At 40.9% G+C, this 13,978-nt stretch overlaps 1 protein-coding gene across 1 annotated transcript; it reads left to right on the top strand.

The window, feature by feature from the left end:
* Positions 1-497: 497 nt before the first annotated feature.
* On the top strand, positions 498-13,466 carry LOC114564026 (neuroligin-4, X-linked). Its single transcript, XM_028591157.1, has 8 exons — positions 498-905; positions 2,011-2,163; positions 4,979-5,164; positions 5,757-6,207; positions 6,994-7,207; positions 7,575-7,699; positions 10,814-11,423; positions 13,028-13,466. Exons 1-8 carry the CDS (start codon positions 788-790, stop codon positions 13,433-13,435), a joined length of 2,265 nt encoding a protein of 754 aa, XP_028446958.1. The 5' UTR covers positions 498-787; the 3' UTR covers positions 13,436-13,466.
* Positions 13,467-13,978: the final 512 nt, after the last annotated feature.

Genomic DNA, 13,978 nt, shown 5'->3' on the forward strand with positions numbered 1-13,978 from the left:
CACACACACACACACACACACACACACACACACACACACACACACACACACACACACACACACATACACGCATACACACTCACATGCTGAAATCGCCAGTCCAGGACATACATGCTTAAACACCTCCACACATACATACACACACAGACACGCATTCAAGGGACTCGCTGACTGAGTCACCATACACTCAGAGGCACAGAATTACTGACTCACACACAGGACCAAACACATACACAAAAAGAAAAAGGTTGTTTGCAAGAGTCAGGACTGTGTGTTGTGTGTGCTATGGCCAAGCTGAGCAGCAGCTGTGTGTGAGCGTTGGATACCTCTGAAGGGTCAACACAGCTGTAACACTCCCCCCCCCCCCCAAGGCCCCTTCTCCTCCCGTCCCATCCCTCATCTCCTGGCTACGCCTAAACACACCATCATGTCAGAGCCGAGGACCAGGAGAACTCCCTCTGCCTTGTCTTCTCTCCCATCCTTCTTCTCCCCATTTCTATCCCTCCTCCTCTCCCTCTGCCTCTCCATTTCCCTCGATCCGGCCTCCTCATCTGCACAGCAGACTGTGCCTGTCATCTCCACGGCGCATGGCCGCATCCGTGGCATCCTGACCCCGCTGCCCTCCGACCTCCTGGGGCCAGTCATCCAGTACCTGGGAGTACCATATGCAAGGCCTCCAACAGCAGACCGGCGCTTCCAGCCGCCCGAGCCTCCTTTGCCCTGGCCAGGAATACGAAATGTGACGCAGTTCGCTCCCGTGTGCCCGCAGTCGCTGGATGAGAGGAGCATGCTGGGAGATATGATGCCTTCCTGGCTCACAGCTAACCTGGATATAGCGGCGACGTACCTCACTCACCAGAGTGAGGATTGTCTCTACCTCAATATCTACGTGCCCACTGAGGAAGGTGAGTGAACCCAAAGGTGTGACTCTCGGGGCCAAGTGGGAATAAATATGCATGCAGGGTTATAATTAGGATGACATATTTAAGTTTTTTTCACATGTAAGGTCAAAACAGAGTGGTAACAAAGTGGCACTAGCTAACTATACCACCATCAATCATATATCACAGCCAAAATCACTTGCAATCTTGGAGTGACTGCAAGGTGATTTCGTGGGCATTTTTGCTGTGACATTAAGATAGATTTTAGACACATTAATACTAGATTAAAACATGAAAGTGTCCTGTCAGGGCACAGACATACCATTGTTAAATAAATAACTAAAGTTGTTTTTTTAACTGGGCTGCAGTCCCCTCCACTTGTGCACGCCTCTGGTTGAACCACCACTTAATATGCAGACACCTGCGTCTGTTGCCAAGGGGTTTACGCCTTTACTTGTGGAGGAAAGTGGGAAGGACACAGACTTACTCATGCATACATATTGGTTCATACACATGCATGTGCCCCTGCACGCACGCACACACGCACGCATGCACGCACGCACACACACAATGCTCACATCATGGCAAGCATGAACACTTCCAAACCCTTTCAATTTATTTCCACCTGCTGAGAAATGAAAGTAGGGAGATATAAAACATAGTGAAGCAAGGGAGCCACCGCCTGTTCCTGCTTTTGTAGGTATAAACCCACCGAGTGATTAAAGGCTGAGATACATACAAATGGTGGACAGTGGTCAGACACAGACACACACTCACACCTGTGCACACACATGCACGCACACACGCACGCACGCACGCACGCACGCACGCACACACACACACACACACACACACACACACACACACACACACACACACACACACACACACAGTTGATATGGACATTTATTCAAACAACAAACAATGGAGGCAGAAGGAAGGTGGGTGGATCTGTGCCTACACTCAATCACAAAAAGTGATTATATATAGCACTGGCATGATCACCTTGAACACAGGATAGAACACAGCATCAGGCCATTTGTTGTTGCAAATATGTATTTATCAATCTATTGATCAATCTATTAATCTATTAATCTATCTATCTTTGGTCTTTCTCTTTGTTTCCCAGACATCCATGAGGAGGGGGGTCAGCGGCCGGTGATGGTCTACGTCCATGGGGGCTCGTACACAGAAGGCACTGGCAACATGATGGATGGCAGCGTGCTGGCAAGCTACGGCAACGTCATTGTCATAACCCTCAACTATCGCCTAGGAGTACTGGGTAAAATTATATATCTTTTATACCTAATATGTCTCTATGAAATTTGCTGAACAGTCCCAGTACTTTATGGTAATATGACTGTTAGTACTGGTGTAGCTGCATTTTAAAATAAATCCCTGTGTCCCCAGCCTGTTAGCATCACTGTTAAAGCATACCTCTGGATTCTATATTACAATACATTTTCATCCTATTGAGTTATTCAATAATAGAGATACCCATATCTTGACAACCACTGCATATACTAATATTAATGGGTATACTGATAATATCACTGCACCTACTGTATAGTAATTTACTTTACACATTGGGGACTAGGCTAAAGGTCCGTGAATGGATAATAATTGGGAATGCAATTAACACATCTCTGTTGCATTTATGTAAATTTGGGATTTAGCAGTTTTTTCATTTTTAATAAGTTACCAAAGAGCAAACTGTATTGATTAATGTTCACGTATGAGTAAGTAATGTTTTCATATAAAACCAAAGTCAATGTTGTTATTTTAATCCAGTTTTATTTTAGTTTTGCAATGGGTTCTCAGGTTTTTACTGGGTGACGTATTTTTTAATGAACATGAGTATTGATGCAATGGAAATGGTATTTCTTTTAACTAAGGATTAACACACCATTGTTCCTCCCTTTGAATTTTACAGTTTCTGTACATTGACATTGTATTTACCATCTGGATTGTTTAATCCTTCAGTGAGCTATGAAATTTGAAAACCAAATTGCTTTTTTTTTGTGAAAACATGTTCAGTAGGGGTGTCCCTAGTGGAAATAAGCCCCCTGAAGCCAATTTTTTCCACTACTTGCATTGACTCAAATCTGATCCTTTTTACCTCCATGACTCTCTGACTCATTGCTCTCTGAACAGGGAAAATCTGATTCTCTGTGGTTTTTCTAATTTTAGACAGCTATGCAAAGCACTGGCTGAATAAATAGAATATCTTAGAATCCTGGCATTTAGTCTTTTTGCGGCTGTAATTATAAAAATTACAAAGCCAGAGCAGGGCCACAGAAGGGTCAAAAAGACGATTTAAAGGTATCATTTACTGTATTACACTGAGTATAGAGTAGTTTGTGTGAGCACAGCATGCCTTCATATTGATTAAGTCAGATGTGCAAGCTGCATATCATTATGGGTTAAATCATGCCCTCACTCTCATTAGGAGTTGCTCACAATTTACTGTAAATATTCATATGAAGAGATTAATTAAAATGTGCCAGCAGGTTAATAAAACATGTGCATATAGTATGTTTGAATTTAGCCTATTCAGCAATATTTATAATGATTTAACCCAAATGCCATTATCTCTTTAATCTACTTGATTCTGTGGATTTATGTTACATAAAGTGACATGATAAAACATATATTTGAATAAGGCCTTTGATAAATTGTATATAGATGCATCAATCAAAATGTACTTACTATAAGAGACAAAAGTAAATGAATAATTCTTATGGCATTTGGTTGCTCTTTCTCTTAATTATTTAGTGCACTTTTGAGTTTCCTACCTTTTTATGCAGTTTCAGCACATTTTATAGATCACGTGTACACACAAAACATTTTAATACTGTATGTCAGATATGAAGACCACTTCCCCTTTAATTAGACTGAGAAGGTTTTTGAAAATGGAGCAGAGTAGGGTTGAATACATGTTAAAAGGAAAGTCATTCAACAAAAGAAATATTGATTTGAGTTTATTAGACCTTGTCTTTTCTGTATTTTATAAGCTTTCAAGGCTTTGGTTAGATATGATTTTATGTGATGACATAAATCTGCATCTGCGTTGTGGTTGACAAGTAATTCTGACCTTGGGGATAAAACTAGTTGATATAGCTGTTACCACCATATTAAGCTTTTTGTCTTCATCTCCATCCTCTGTGTTTACACCACCTCCAATCTGATCATCACCATCATCATCATGAGTAGCAGTGTTTTCCTCTTCCTCTTCTTCTTCTTCTTCCTCCTCATCATTTTCATCATAAGTTGGATACATGAGGTGAGCCCGTATATGCAAAGTAGTGTACAGTTATGCACGTGACTATTTTTTGCTAATTCACTGTAATCTGCTGGAATTTGTGCATTTTTCTATATAAATGTAGATAACATAATTAAATTTAAACATATGAAAGCACTTATAGTATATATAAAGGCATTCTCAAACTGTTATTGTGATCATATTAATATGATATTCTTATAATGACCATTTTGCATGAGAGAAATTTCTAACAAATTGCACCTAAGTGTTAAAATGTATTATTTTAACGGCGTCGCCTTTCTTGCTCATTATACTCTTACAGTATGTGTTCTTGGCCAGCTTGAGGTTCAGAGAAATTAGCTTCTGCAGTAATGAGATATACTGTCATGGAGTGGGTCATTAGGATCCTTTTGTTTACTTCACACCATCAGCAGTAAAGGGAACAAGGGATAGCTGCATTTGTGTAAATTTATGTACGTGTGTGTGTAAGTGGATTTTCACTACATGAATATGGATGCACCTTGTTGATTTAAACCAATGTCGAGGAATTGTAGGGGAGGCATAGAATTTTTCATTCATTTATTATTTTTAAATGTATAATAAACAAGACTCATGCATAATTGATATTAACAGTGGGGATGCCACGATGTGGGAATCACCTTCCTGTCTGTTTCTGTGTGTTTGGACATTGTAAGATGACTTTCTAAAAAGTCAGCAGGAAAAACCTTTTGTGATCGATTCATTATTAATACATAGTTTACTCAAAGGGCATTTTTAGTCTTTAGTACTATATGTTCTATATGTAATAACAACATCTTCCTCTGTCTGCCTGTAGGATTTCTCAGTACAGGTGACCAGGCAGCAAAAGGGAACTACGGCTTGCTGGATCAGATCCAGGCTTTGCGCTGGGTGAAGGAGAACATTGCAGCCTTCGGAGGAGACCCAAGCAGGGTCACTGTGTTTGGATCCGGGGCTGGGGCCTCGTGCGTCAGCCTGCTCACCTTGTCTCACTACTCTGAGGGTAAGGAAGAATCATGTACAAAAACCCTGCTTACTTTGTGTGTTTCATTAACTTATGCGGCAAAGCTGTGGAAAGGTTTATGCACTTTGAAATGCATAGAGAGTATAGGCAGATAGACAGTTGGGCACATATGATGGGTGGCAGGTAGGTGAATGGGTGCTGTGAAAGCTATGACACTTATGGTTATGACATCTTTCATGGTCTCCAGTAGACCAATACAGCTTTCAGTTACTGGTATAAATGCCTGAATAAGCCTTCAAATTCTCTGAATAATACAGGCAGCCTGTGACTCATACAGATTAGCTGAGAGCTGTATTATTTTAAACTGTTAACCCTTACCTACTTGAACCTGACGTTCTACCCATGGCCTGTCAACCTTTTGAATAATGCTTGTCTCTGAATTCAGTGTTTGCTGTGGCAATGCTAGTTTTGCATCTGTTTATGCATGCAAATATATTGTGTAACCCTCCAAGTGTGCAAACATATGGATTCATTCATGCATGTGCGTCCATAAATGTAAACATATGTGTGCCTTAGTTTATATGCTGTGTACACCCATATTTGTATTTATGTGTGTTCATGTGTATCTCAGACCTGTTCCATAGAGCTATCATCCAGAGCGGTAGTGCTTTAGCCAGTTGGGCTGTCAACTACCAGCCCAGCAAGTACGCCCGTCAGCTTGGTGAGAGGGTGGGCTGCGGCATCGACGACAGCACTCAACTGGTCGCCTGCCTTCAGGGCCGGAGTTACCGCGAACTTGTGGAGCAGAGCATAACGCCGGCCAAATATCACACAGCTTTTGCCCCGGTGATTGATGGTGATGTTATACCTGATGACCCCCAGATTCTGATGGAGCAGGGAGAGTTTCTGAACTACGACGTGATGCTGGGGGTTAATCAGGGCGAGGGCGTGAAGTTTGTAGAGGGCATTGTGGACTCAGAAGACGGTGTCACGGCTGAGGACTTTGACTTTGCAGTGTCAGACTTTGTGGATAGTTTGTATGGATACCCAGAAGGCCGAGATACATTGAGAGAGAGCATAAGGTGAGTAAGTCTGTAAATGTCAGATTTTTTAAAGGAATAGTTTGACATTTTGGGAAATACGCTCGTTCGTTTGCCCAGAGTTATATGACAACATTGATACCACTCTAATGTTTGTTTGTTACATATGAAGCAACAGTCAGGAGATGGTTATTTTAGCGTAGTATAAAGATTAAAACAGCTACCCTAGCTCCGTCAAAGGGTGACAGAATCTACCCATCAGCAGCTCTTAAGCTCCCTAAATAACATGCTATATGTCGTTACTTTAATCGGTACAAAAAACAAAGTGTGAAATTGACAATCTTTGGTTTTACGGGGGGTTATATGCCGGACTATTTCTTGGCTGGGAGTAGGAACATCCTTGAATCTTGTCATCACTATGACTTTGCCAGGCAACCAGCAGAGACCAAGAATGCACATTACTTCCAATGTGCCGTGCTAAATCTTGCTAATTATAATAATTTAAACTTTAGACAGAGTAGTTAGTTTCCTCCGGTTTCCTGTGTTTATGCTAAGTTAAAGTAACCCTCTGCTGGTGGTAGTTTCATATTTAGTGTACGGACATGAGAGTGGTATTTATCTTCATCCATCTCTTGGCAAGAAAGCGATTAAGTGTATTTCCCCAAATATCAAACTATTCCTTCAATGGATGTTTGAATATGCACATGCTATATGCACATTGACTACCAGTTTTTTTAAATTTGCATGCACAAGTGTAATATACTTATTAACAGTAAAATAGTTGTTAATAGAGTGGTTGACAGCTATTTGGAAATGTATACACTAAAGGTTCATGTACACGGACTGGGCGGACCGGGACAATGCAGAAACTCGGCGAAAGACTTTGGTAGCGCTATTCACAGACCACCAATGGGTGGCGCCAGCAATCGCTACAGCTGACCTCCACGCTCAGTATGGATCGCCCACATACTTCTACTCCTTTTACCACCACTGCCAGAGTGACGCCACGCCGCCCTGGGCTGACTCTGCCCATGGTGACGAGGTAAGCTGATGCCACAGTCTTGTATTGCTTTACCAAGATAACATTAGTGACAGTTGTAGTAGTAGTGTTTGTAAGTGGTGGCACAAAACATGATATTAGATATCAAGAAAAGGAGTAAAGATAAGACATTTTGGTTTGAGTACTTCAGGCCGAGGCAAAAATGAAATATTTTTTATTCTTGCGATAAATCAGGAGTTCTTAGTTTAGATTACCCGTGAAGTGCTGCCTTTATTTGTTCAAAGTGCTTAATACGTGGAATCAAGCAATCCTCTATAGCCTGAAATATTTTAAATGTTCATGGAATTTATTTTCCTGCAGGTCTGATTTCATTTTGTGTGTGTGTGTGTGTGTGTGTGTGTGTGTGTAGGTGCCCTACGTGTTCGGTGTGCCCATGGTGGGACCCACTGATTTGTTCAACTGTAACTTCTCCAAGAACGACGTGATGCTGAGCGCTGTTGTAATGACTTACTGGACCAACTTTGCCAAGACTGGGTGAGCCATTAAAATGTACACTGATGTGAGACGTTGATTTCAGTTGGAAGATCCCCCTTTTGCCTGACTATACTATATACAAAAGATCAAGACAAAACAAAGCCCAGCTTCAGCATGATTCAGCTCTTTATTTCTGCCTTCTTAGACACAGAAATCCGTTTCTAATTTATCAATATTTAATCCCCACCCACATGTAGAAACAAATGAAAGCCAAGCCACTTAATCACATTTTTTAAAACGTGAAAGAAAATGCACAGCTGTCAGTAAGAAATCAGCCTTTTATCTTTGACCCTCAGCAGAGACAAGGTTCTGGCAACACAGTGTGTTGTTGCTGTAACTGTGGACAGCTCACTCTCAATTTTACAGGAACAAATCACCTCCAAGCTCGAAGTAAGACAGCCAAGACTCAAGTCTGTGGTGTCATCAAGACAAACAGCATAGTGCCTCTTTTAGAAGTTTTCTGTATGTTTAATTTGTTGGACTGATTGATAGTTAACATGAACATGGGCATGGAGTGTAGTTATCTGACAGAGTTCACAAAGAAAGAGGACAATTAAGGACAAGGAACAAGAAAAAAAGGTTTTGCTTAGCAAATGTATTTCCTACAAATGATTCTCATATTGCATGGGAAAAATGCCTGGGTGCCAATTTGTAGGACTTGTGAGCAGTGGACAGATTAGCCTGAAGCCATTTCTCTGTCAAGATAAGTAACATTTTAGCATGGAAGAAGAAAATGTTTTTCAGAAATATAAGGTTTGGAATGGAAATTTAAACTGAGAGAACATTTATTGATGCATTAGAGGAGAACGCCGGAGTTTTAGTTCAACAAAAATAACGAGCTCACAGGCAAAGGATATGTTATTATTAAGGATATGTCTTTTCCTTCAAAAGTTCTTTGACGTATGACAAAAAAGTGCTTTAGATACAATTATGAAAGCAGCAAATTGAGGGCGCCCACAGGTTCTCTGTCATGTCAAAATCTTGACAAGGGTTCTCTTCTGTTCTGTTCTGTTCTGTTCTTTTCTTTTCTTTTCTGTTCTGTTCTCTTCTCTCTTTCTGCACCCTCATTCATCCATTAATGGTCAAAACTGGTGAGACAGAGAGCTTATTCAATACTTTAAATCAAAATTAAGATCATCTGTCAGTGGCTAAAAGAGCTTCTAGAGATCCAATTTATAAAATTGAATTGAAATGATCTGCCACTAGCTAAGAATACTACAGTTGTTTAACCCAACAGTCCACACTGATAAGAGTACTTTTTATCTCTCCACTCTGACATGATATACAAGATAAAAGTAATTGTTGAGGATGGACCCTCTTTCTTCAGTGCTGAAAGTGAGTAATTACCGGTAATTAATCCAATCGAGGCTCACTCCACTGAGACCTCTTCAGATTTACAGAGACATCTGTAGTCTAGACCTTGATCAAAATCACCATAGAGCCTCGCACAACATACAGAATTAGGACAGTGCTCTTATTTATTTGTCTTTAACGCGGGTGCATTAAGGCAATCACAGTGTATCAAGTTGTTGTTACAGCAAGCTGCAAGCTGCAGAGCAAAATCACCAATGAGGGTTGTTAAGATTTCAGTGTGCACTTCAATTATCAATGGGGAACTTTCTCTGAAGTAAGATTTCAACCAGTTGAGAGTGCCTCAAATGATGGAACTCACTTAACAGGGAGGATATGATGCTCCCTGATGTATATTTTGTAAGCCTCTGTGTGGGCGTATAAATGTGTTTGTGTGCCGGTAGGTCTTTACACTAGCTGCCTTTTTTTCTGCTGTTCATAAGGTGTTGATTGACAAGTGAGCACATAGCGTGTAACTGGCAAGTCTGTGAAGATGTGCTACTCTTTCATTTACGTCATTTTTGCTGCTGACACAAACAAGTCGGTAAATTGTCAAATAAGTGCCTGTCTGTATGTGTCAGAAAGGTGATTTTTCAGTATCTCGTCACTATACAACACACACATTCATCTTTAATAAAGATATCTGTCCGTTTATAGAGTGGAAAATATTCACATACAGTTCCAACTGCAGGAGATTGAACTGTGCATTAAAGGGCCAGTGTGTAACATGTTTAGTTGTTCATTATAAAACTCTGTGTTGCCCGTTTACAAACCACATCAATTCCAAGTATTCCTTTTGGCTTGAAATTTTACATTTGCATTTGCATGAACTGGGGTAGACGCTCCATATTCATGCGCCATCTTGAAATACGTTAGCCGTTAAGGGACATACAGGACATACTGCGCCGCCTTTTGCATTTTCGCTGTCACATGATAAACTCACAGGTGCTGCTAATGTTGCTAATGGGTATCGTAGCTTCCCGGCCCCGGCAAGTTTGAAGAAGGAAACGTGGAGGACCACACTTATTCAAAATCCAAATTTCAGGAATAGGAGTCTTCTTCTTCGCCCAGAAAAAGAAAAAGGATATTAAAAAGAGCAAGAGACCGGCAAATATTGGTTGCCACTGGTTTGTCTTGTGTTACTTTGATATTGATTTAGAAAGATGTATGCCAGCACTGGTGAAACTATTGGATAGCATGAGAGAAACTCATACTCTCCAGAGGAAGTGAGCCAGCTGAGAAAAAGTCTTCAGCAGCTCTTTTGGGAGTCTCTGACATTTGAACAACTGAAAAGCATGAAATATTGGTATTTATAGTAGAACATTTAATCATTGCACTAAAATTCCAATTTTAAAATATGACCATTGCATGTAATTACGTGGGTGGAAACTTTGTATTCTCTGTTGCATTTAATTGTGGTTTATTTAATCCTATGTCAATCATGGAGTGGTCTCGCTGTTAGGATGAACTATTATTTTGGTGATTTGATTTAGAATTTTACATGGTGTTAGATAATCTGACAAATACTTTACTATTGCTGAGTTATGTAATTGTTTTTATTATAATATTTCTTTGTTCTTTTTGTGTATGATTACAGTGATTTGTAGAAAAACGGGTTCAGAGGGGATACAAGCAATGTCTCGCTTAACACAAATGATAAATTCTTTCTTTTATTACCAATAAATTATGAAAACAAAAAAACTTACATAACCACCAACCCATCTGGATATGATTAAATAACTCATCGTGTTTCATACTTTCCAGTGACCCAAACCAGCCGGTTCCTCAAGATACCAAGTTCATCCACACTAAACCTAACCGTTTTGAAGAAGTGGCCTGGTCTAAGTACACCCCTAAAGAGCAGCTGTACCTCCACATTGGCCTGAAGCCGCGTGTCAGAGACCACTACCGTGCCACCAAAATCTCCTTCTGGCTCCAGCTGGTCCCTCACTTGCATCATGTCAACGAGCTCCTCCAATCGGTGTCCTCCTTCACCCATAGTCCCTCTCCACAGGATGATACTCCTTATTCTTACACCAAGCGTCTAGCCAAAGGTTGGCCGCCTAGTAGTACACGTCACCCAGGTTCACAACCAGGTACTCCACAGCCACCAGAGTCTGCTTTAGGCCAAGGTGGAGGGGAAGACGGGGTCCGTGTCCCTAATGAGGACTACTCAACTGAACTCTCAGTGACGATTGCGGTGGGAGCGTCACTGTTATTTCTTAACATCCTTGCGTTTGCGGCCTTGCTGTACAAGAAAGACAAGAGGCGTCTGGAGCATCGTCGGCCACGTCCACTTCCTCCCCCGAGACGAGACATCACACCTGCAGATGTTGCGGCCCACCTGCAGGGGGAGGGACTGATGTCTTTACAGGTAAGTCATGTGTTCTTTTATATTCACTGTGCTTGTGTGTTCCACAACTGAGCCCAATGTGTGGAGTGTCTGTGTGCTTCTGTAGTCACATAATTTAAAAGTAATATTAAAATTAATAACACTTATTGTTAATAATTGCTCATGTTATTATAAGAACTATCAAACCAGTTGAGGTTGTGTGCATGTTACTGAATGAACTCCTTTCTTGCCAGTGAAGAAGCTGCCAGTTGAGCACTTGAACACTGCAAAACACAACCTGTCATCAGCAGACATTATCAGTTTGAGATGTGTGTGTTTGTGTGTGTGTATCTGTGAGTATGTTCTGATGCGTGTGCATGTGTGAGCTGGGTCCAATTGCCTGAATTGCTTCCAGTTGCCTCCAATTCATCCACCAACAGTTTGGCTTCTTTTAAGCCCAGTTAGTGGCTCTGATATCTCACACAGTCAGTGCTAAATGTCAAATCTCTTATGAAGCTGACAAATACTGTTAATTGGCAATTCAACTCCAGTAATGTAGCTCAACATTGTAGCTGCTTTTGTAATTGTGTTATGAAATATCATTGTGTGGTGATTTTATGGTGATTTTAGCTTTTTGGGCACCACCAGTAGACCTGATGTGACACTGTATGCTTGTGTTAAACATAATTCTTTTGAAAAACATGCTGACCTTGCAGAGGCTAGACATCACCTACAAATTATTCAAAATGAGTCAGGAGTGGTTTAGATGATGATGACAAATAGCAGTGATAGAGTTTGATTTGTTTGACTGCCAGATGCTTGATCTGAAACAAATCTAACTTACTATGAGAATTTAGACTCTTGATACATAATTTCACAAATTGTAATGAGTCATGGTAGTAATTTTTAAGAAATTAAGGTTTACAGAGAGTTATGTGTAGGGATGCACGTTTCTGCTTGATTGACAGATGTCTAAGCCAATGACACTAACACAGATACTGGTTGCCAGTTTTTACCCTTTATAGTTTTATATACATTTTCAGACAACCCAAATTAAAATGATGTATATGTTACATTTATAGTACTGTAGGGCTTAAGTATTATAAATATGTATTACATATTGTGAATATATGATCATTACATATTATTTCGAGTAAATGGTATTTAAAAATGAGGAGTTGTTTTACATGTGAAGTGTTATGTCTGATGAAATGCGTAACAGTGGAACCTCAGTTTTAGAAAAAAAAATTAGAGCTTAACTAATTAGTTGAGTTATTGAAAATGAATCAGCAACTATTTTTATTGTTTAAGACATTTGAGGTAATTTTTATGGTTCCAGCTTCTCAATTGTGAGAATTTGCTGCTTTTTTGTTCGTTTTATATCATCACTGTAAATTTAACATCTTTGGGGGTTGGTTGGACATTAGGAATATATAATGTGCATTTTTCACTATATTTTTTTTTTTTACATTTTATGTGTTATAGAAAAGAGTTAAAGAAACTATTTGGTAGCTTAATCAATAATGAAAATGATATTGTTAGTGGCATCCATCATTATTTTAGCTTCTTTCCCTTTCTGTCTCTGTGTGTCCCTTTGCTTTAACTCCTTATCTGACCATTTATTTATCCACCATCCAACCTTTTAGGTGAAACAGCTAGAGTGTGATGCGGCATCAGCAGACGAGAGGAACAACACTCACCACCATCACACTCTGGATACGCTGGACGCCCTGGATGGCATGGACACCCAGGACATCTACAGCACACTGGACACCGTGCGCCTCACCTGCCCGCCAGACTACACCCTCACCCTGCGCCGCTCGCCTGACGACGTCCCCCTCATGACCTCTCTGACCCCAGGATCACTGCCTGTGACTCCTGGATCACACCCTGTTACCCCGGCAACGCCGATGACCCCCATGACGCCTGGATCAGTGGTGGGGATGAGGATGGGGCATCCACACCAGGGATACACACACCATAGCCCATATAGTAATACACACTTGCCACACACACACATCTCCACGCACACACACTCCACCACGCGTGTATAACCGCAGCAAGATACTTGCACACACAGGGACATAATTACAACACAAACATACTAACACACACACACACACACACACACACACACACACACACACACACACACACACACACACACACACACACACACACACACACACACACACACACACACACACACAGAGAGAACAAAGGACTTAAATACCTCTACTAATTACCCTGCAGGATTGTTACAGATGGAGTGACAGAAAGACATTTTCAGTAACAGGATGAAAAGACAGACAGCTGTGTGTTGCACGTTGGGGAATTGAAGACAAACTGGATCCCTGGAGGTGCAGTTCTATGCATCATTCGCTCATAACCTTGAACAAGATGAGCCAAGACATCCAACAAATGTCTCCCTGCTTTGGATATTAAGACTTCTGCTTTTTCTACACCTGAGGAGGAAGAGGAGGAGCGCTGTGGCAAAAGGGTCAGTTATGGATCAGTTTACATCTCCTACTGTACCTGTGCTGCACAGTGAAGCAGTGCTGAGACTGAGCAGATGCAGAACTGAGCTAAGAAGTACT

This window comes from Perca flavescens, chromosome 11, assembly GCF_004354835.1.
Source record: "Perca flavescens isolate YP-PL-M2 chromosome 11, PFLA_1.0, whole genome shotgun sequence".
NCBI classification, from domain to species: Eukaryota; Metazoa; Chordata; class Actinopteri; order Perciformes; family Percidae; genus Perca; species Perca flavescens.

Bases quoted from the DNA above. Each gene is read 5' to 3' on its own strand.
- LOC114564026 (XM_028591157.1), top strand. From the start codon at position 788: ATGCTGGGAGATATGATGCCTTCCTGGCTCACAGCTAACCTGGATATA. The intron at 906-2,010 runs GTGAGTGAACCC...TTTGTTTCCCAG, and splicing joins CTACGTGCCCACTGAGGAAG to ACATCCATGAGGAGGGGGGT. The intron at 7,700-10,813 runs GTGAGCCATTAA...CATACTTTCCAG, and splicing joins ACCAACTTTGCCAAGACTGG to TGACCCAAACCAGCCGGTTC.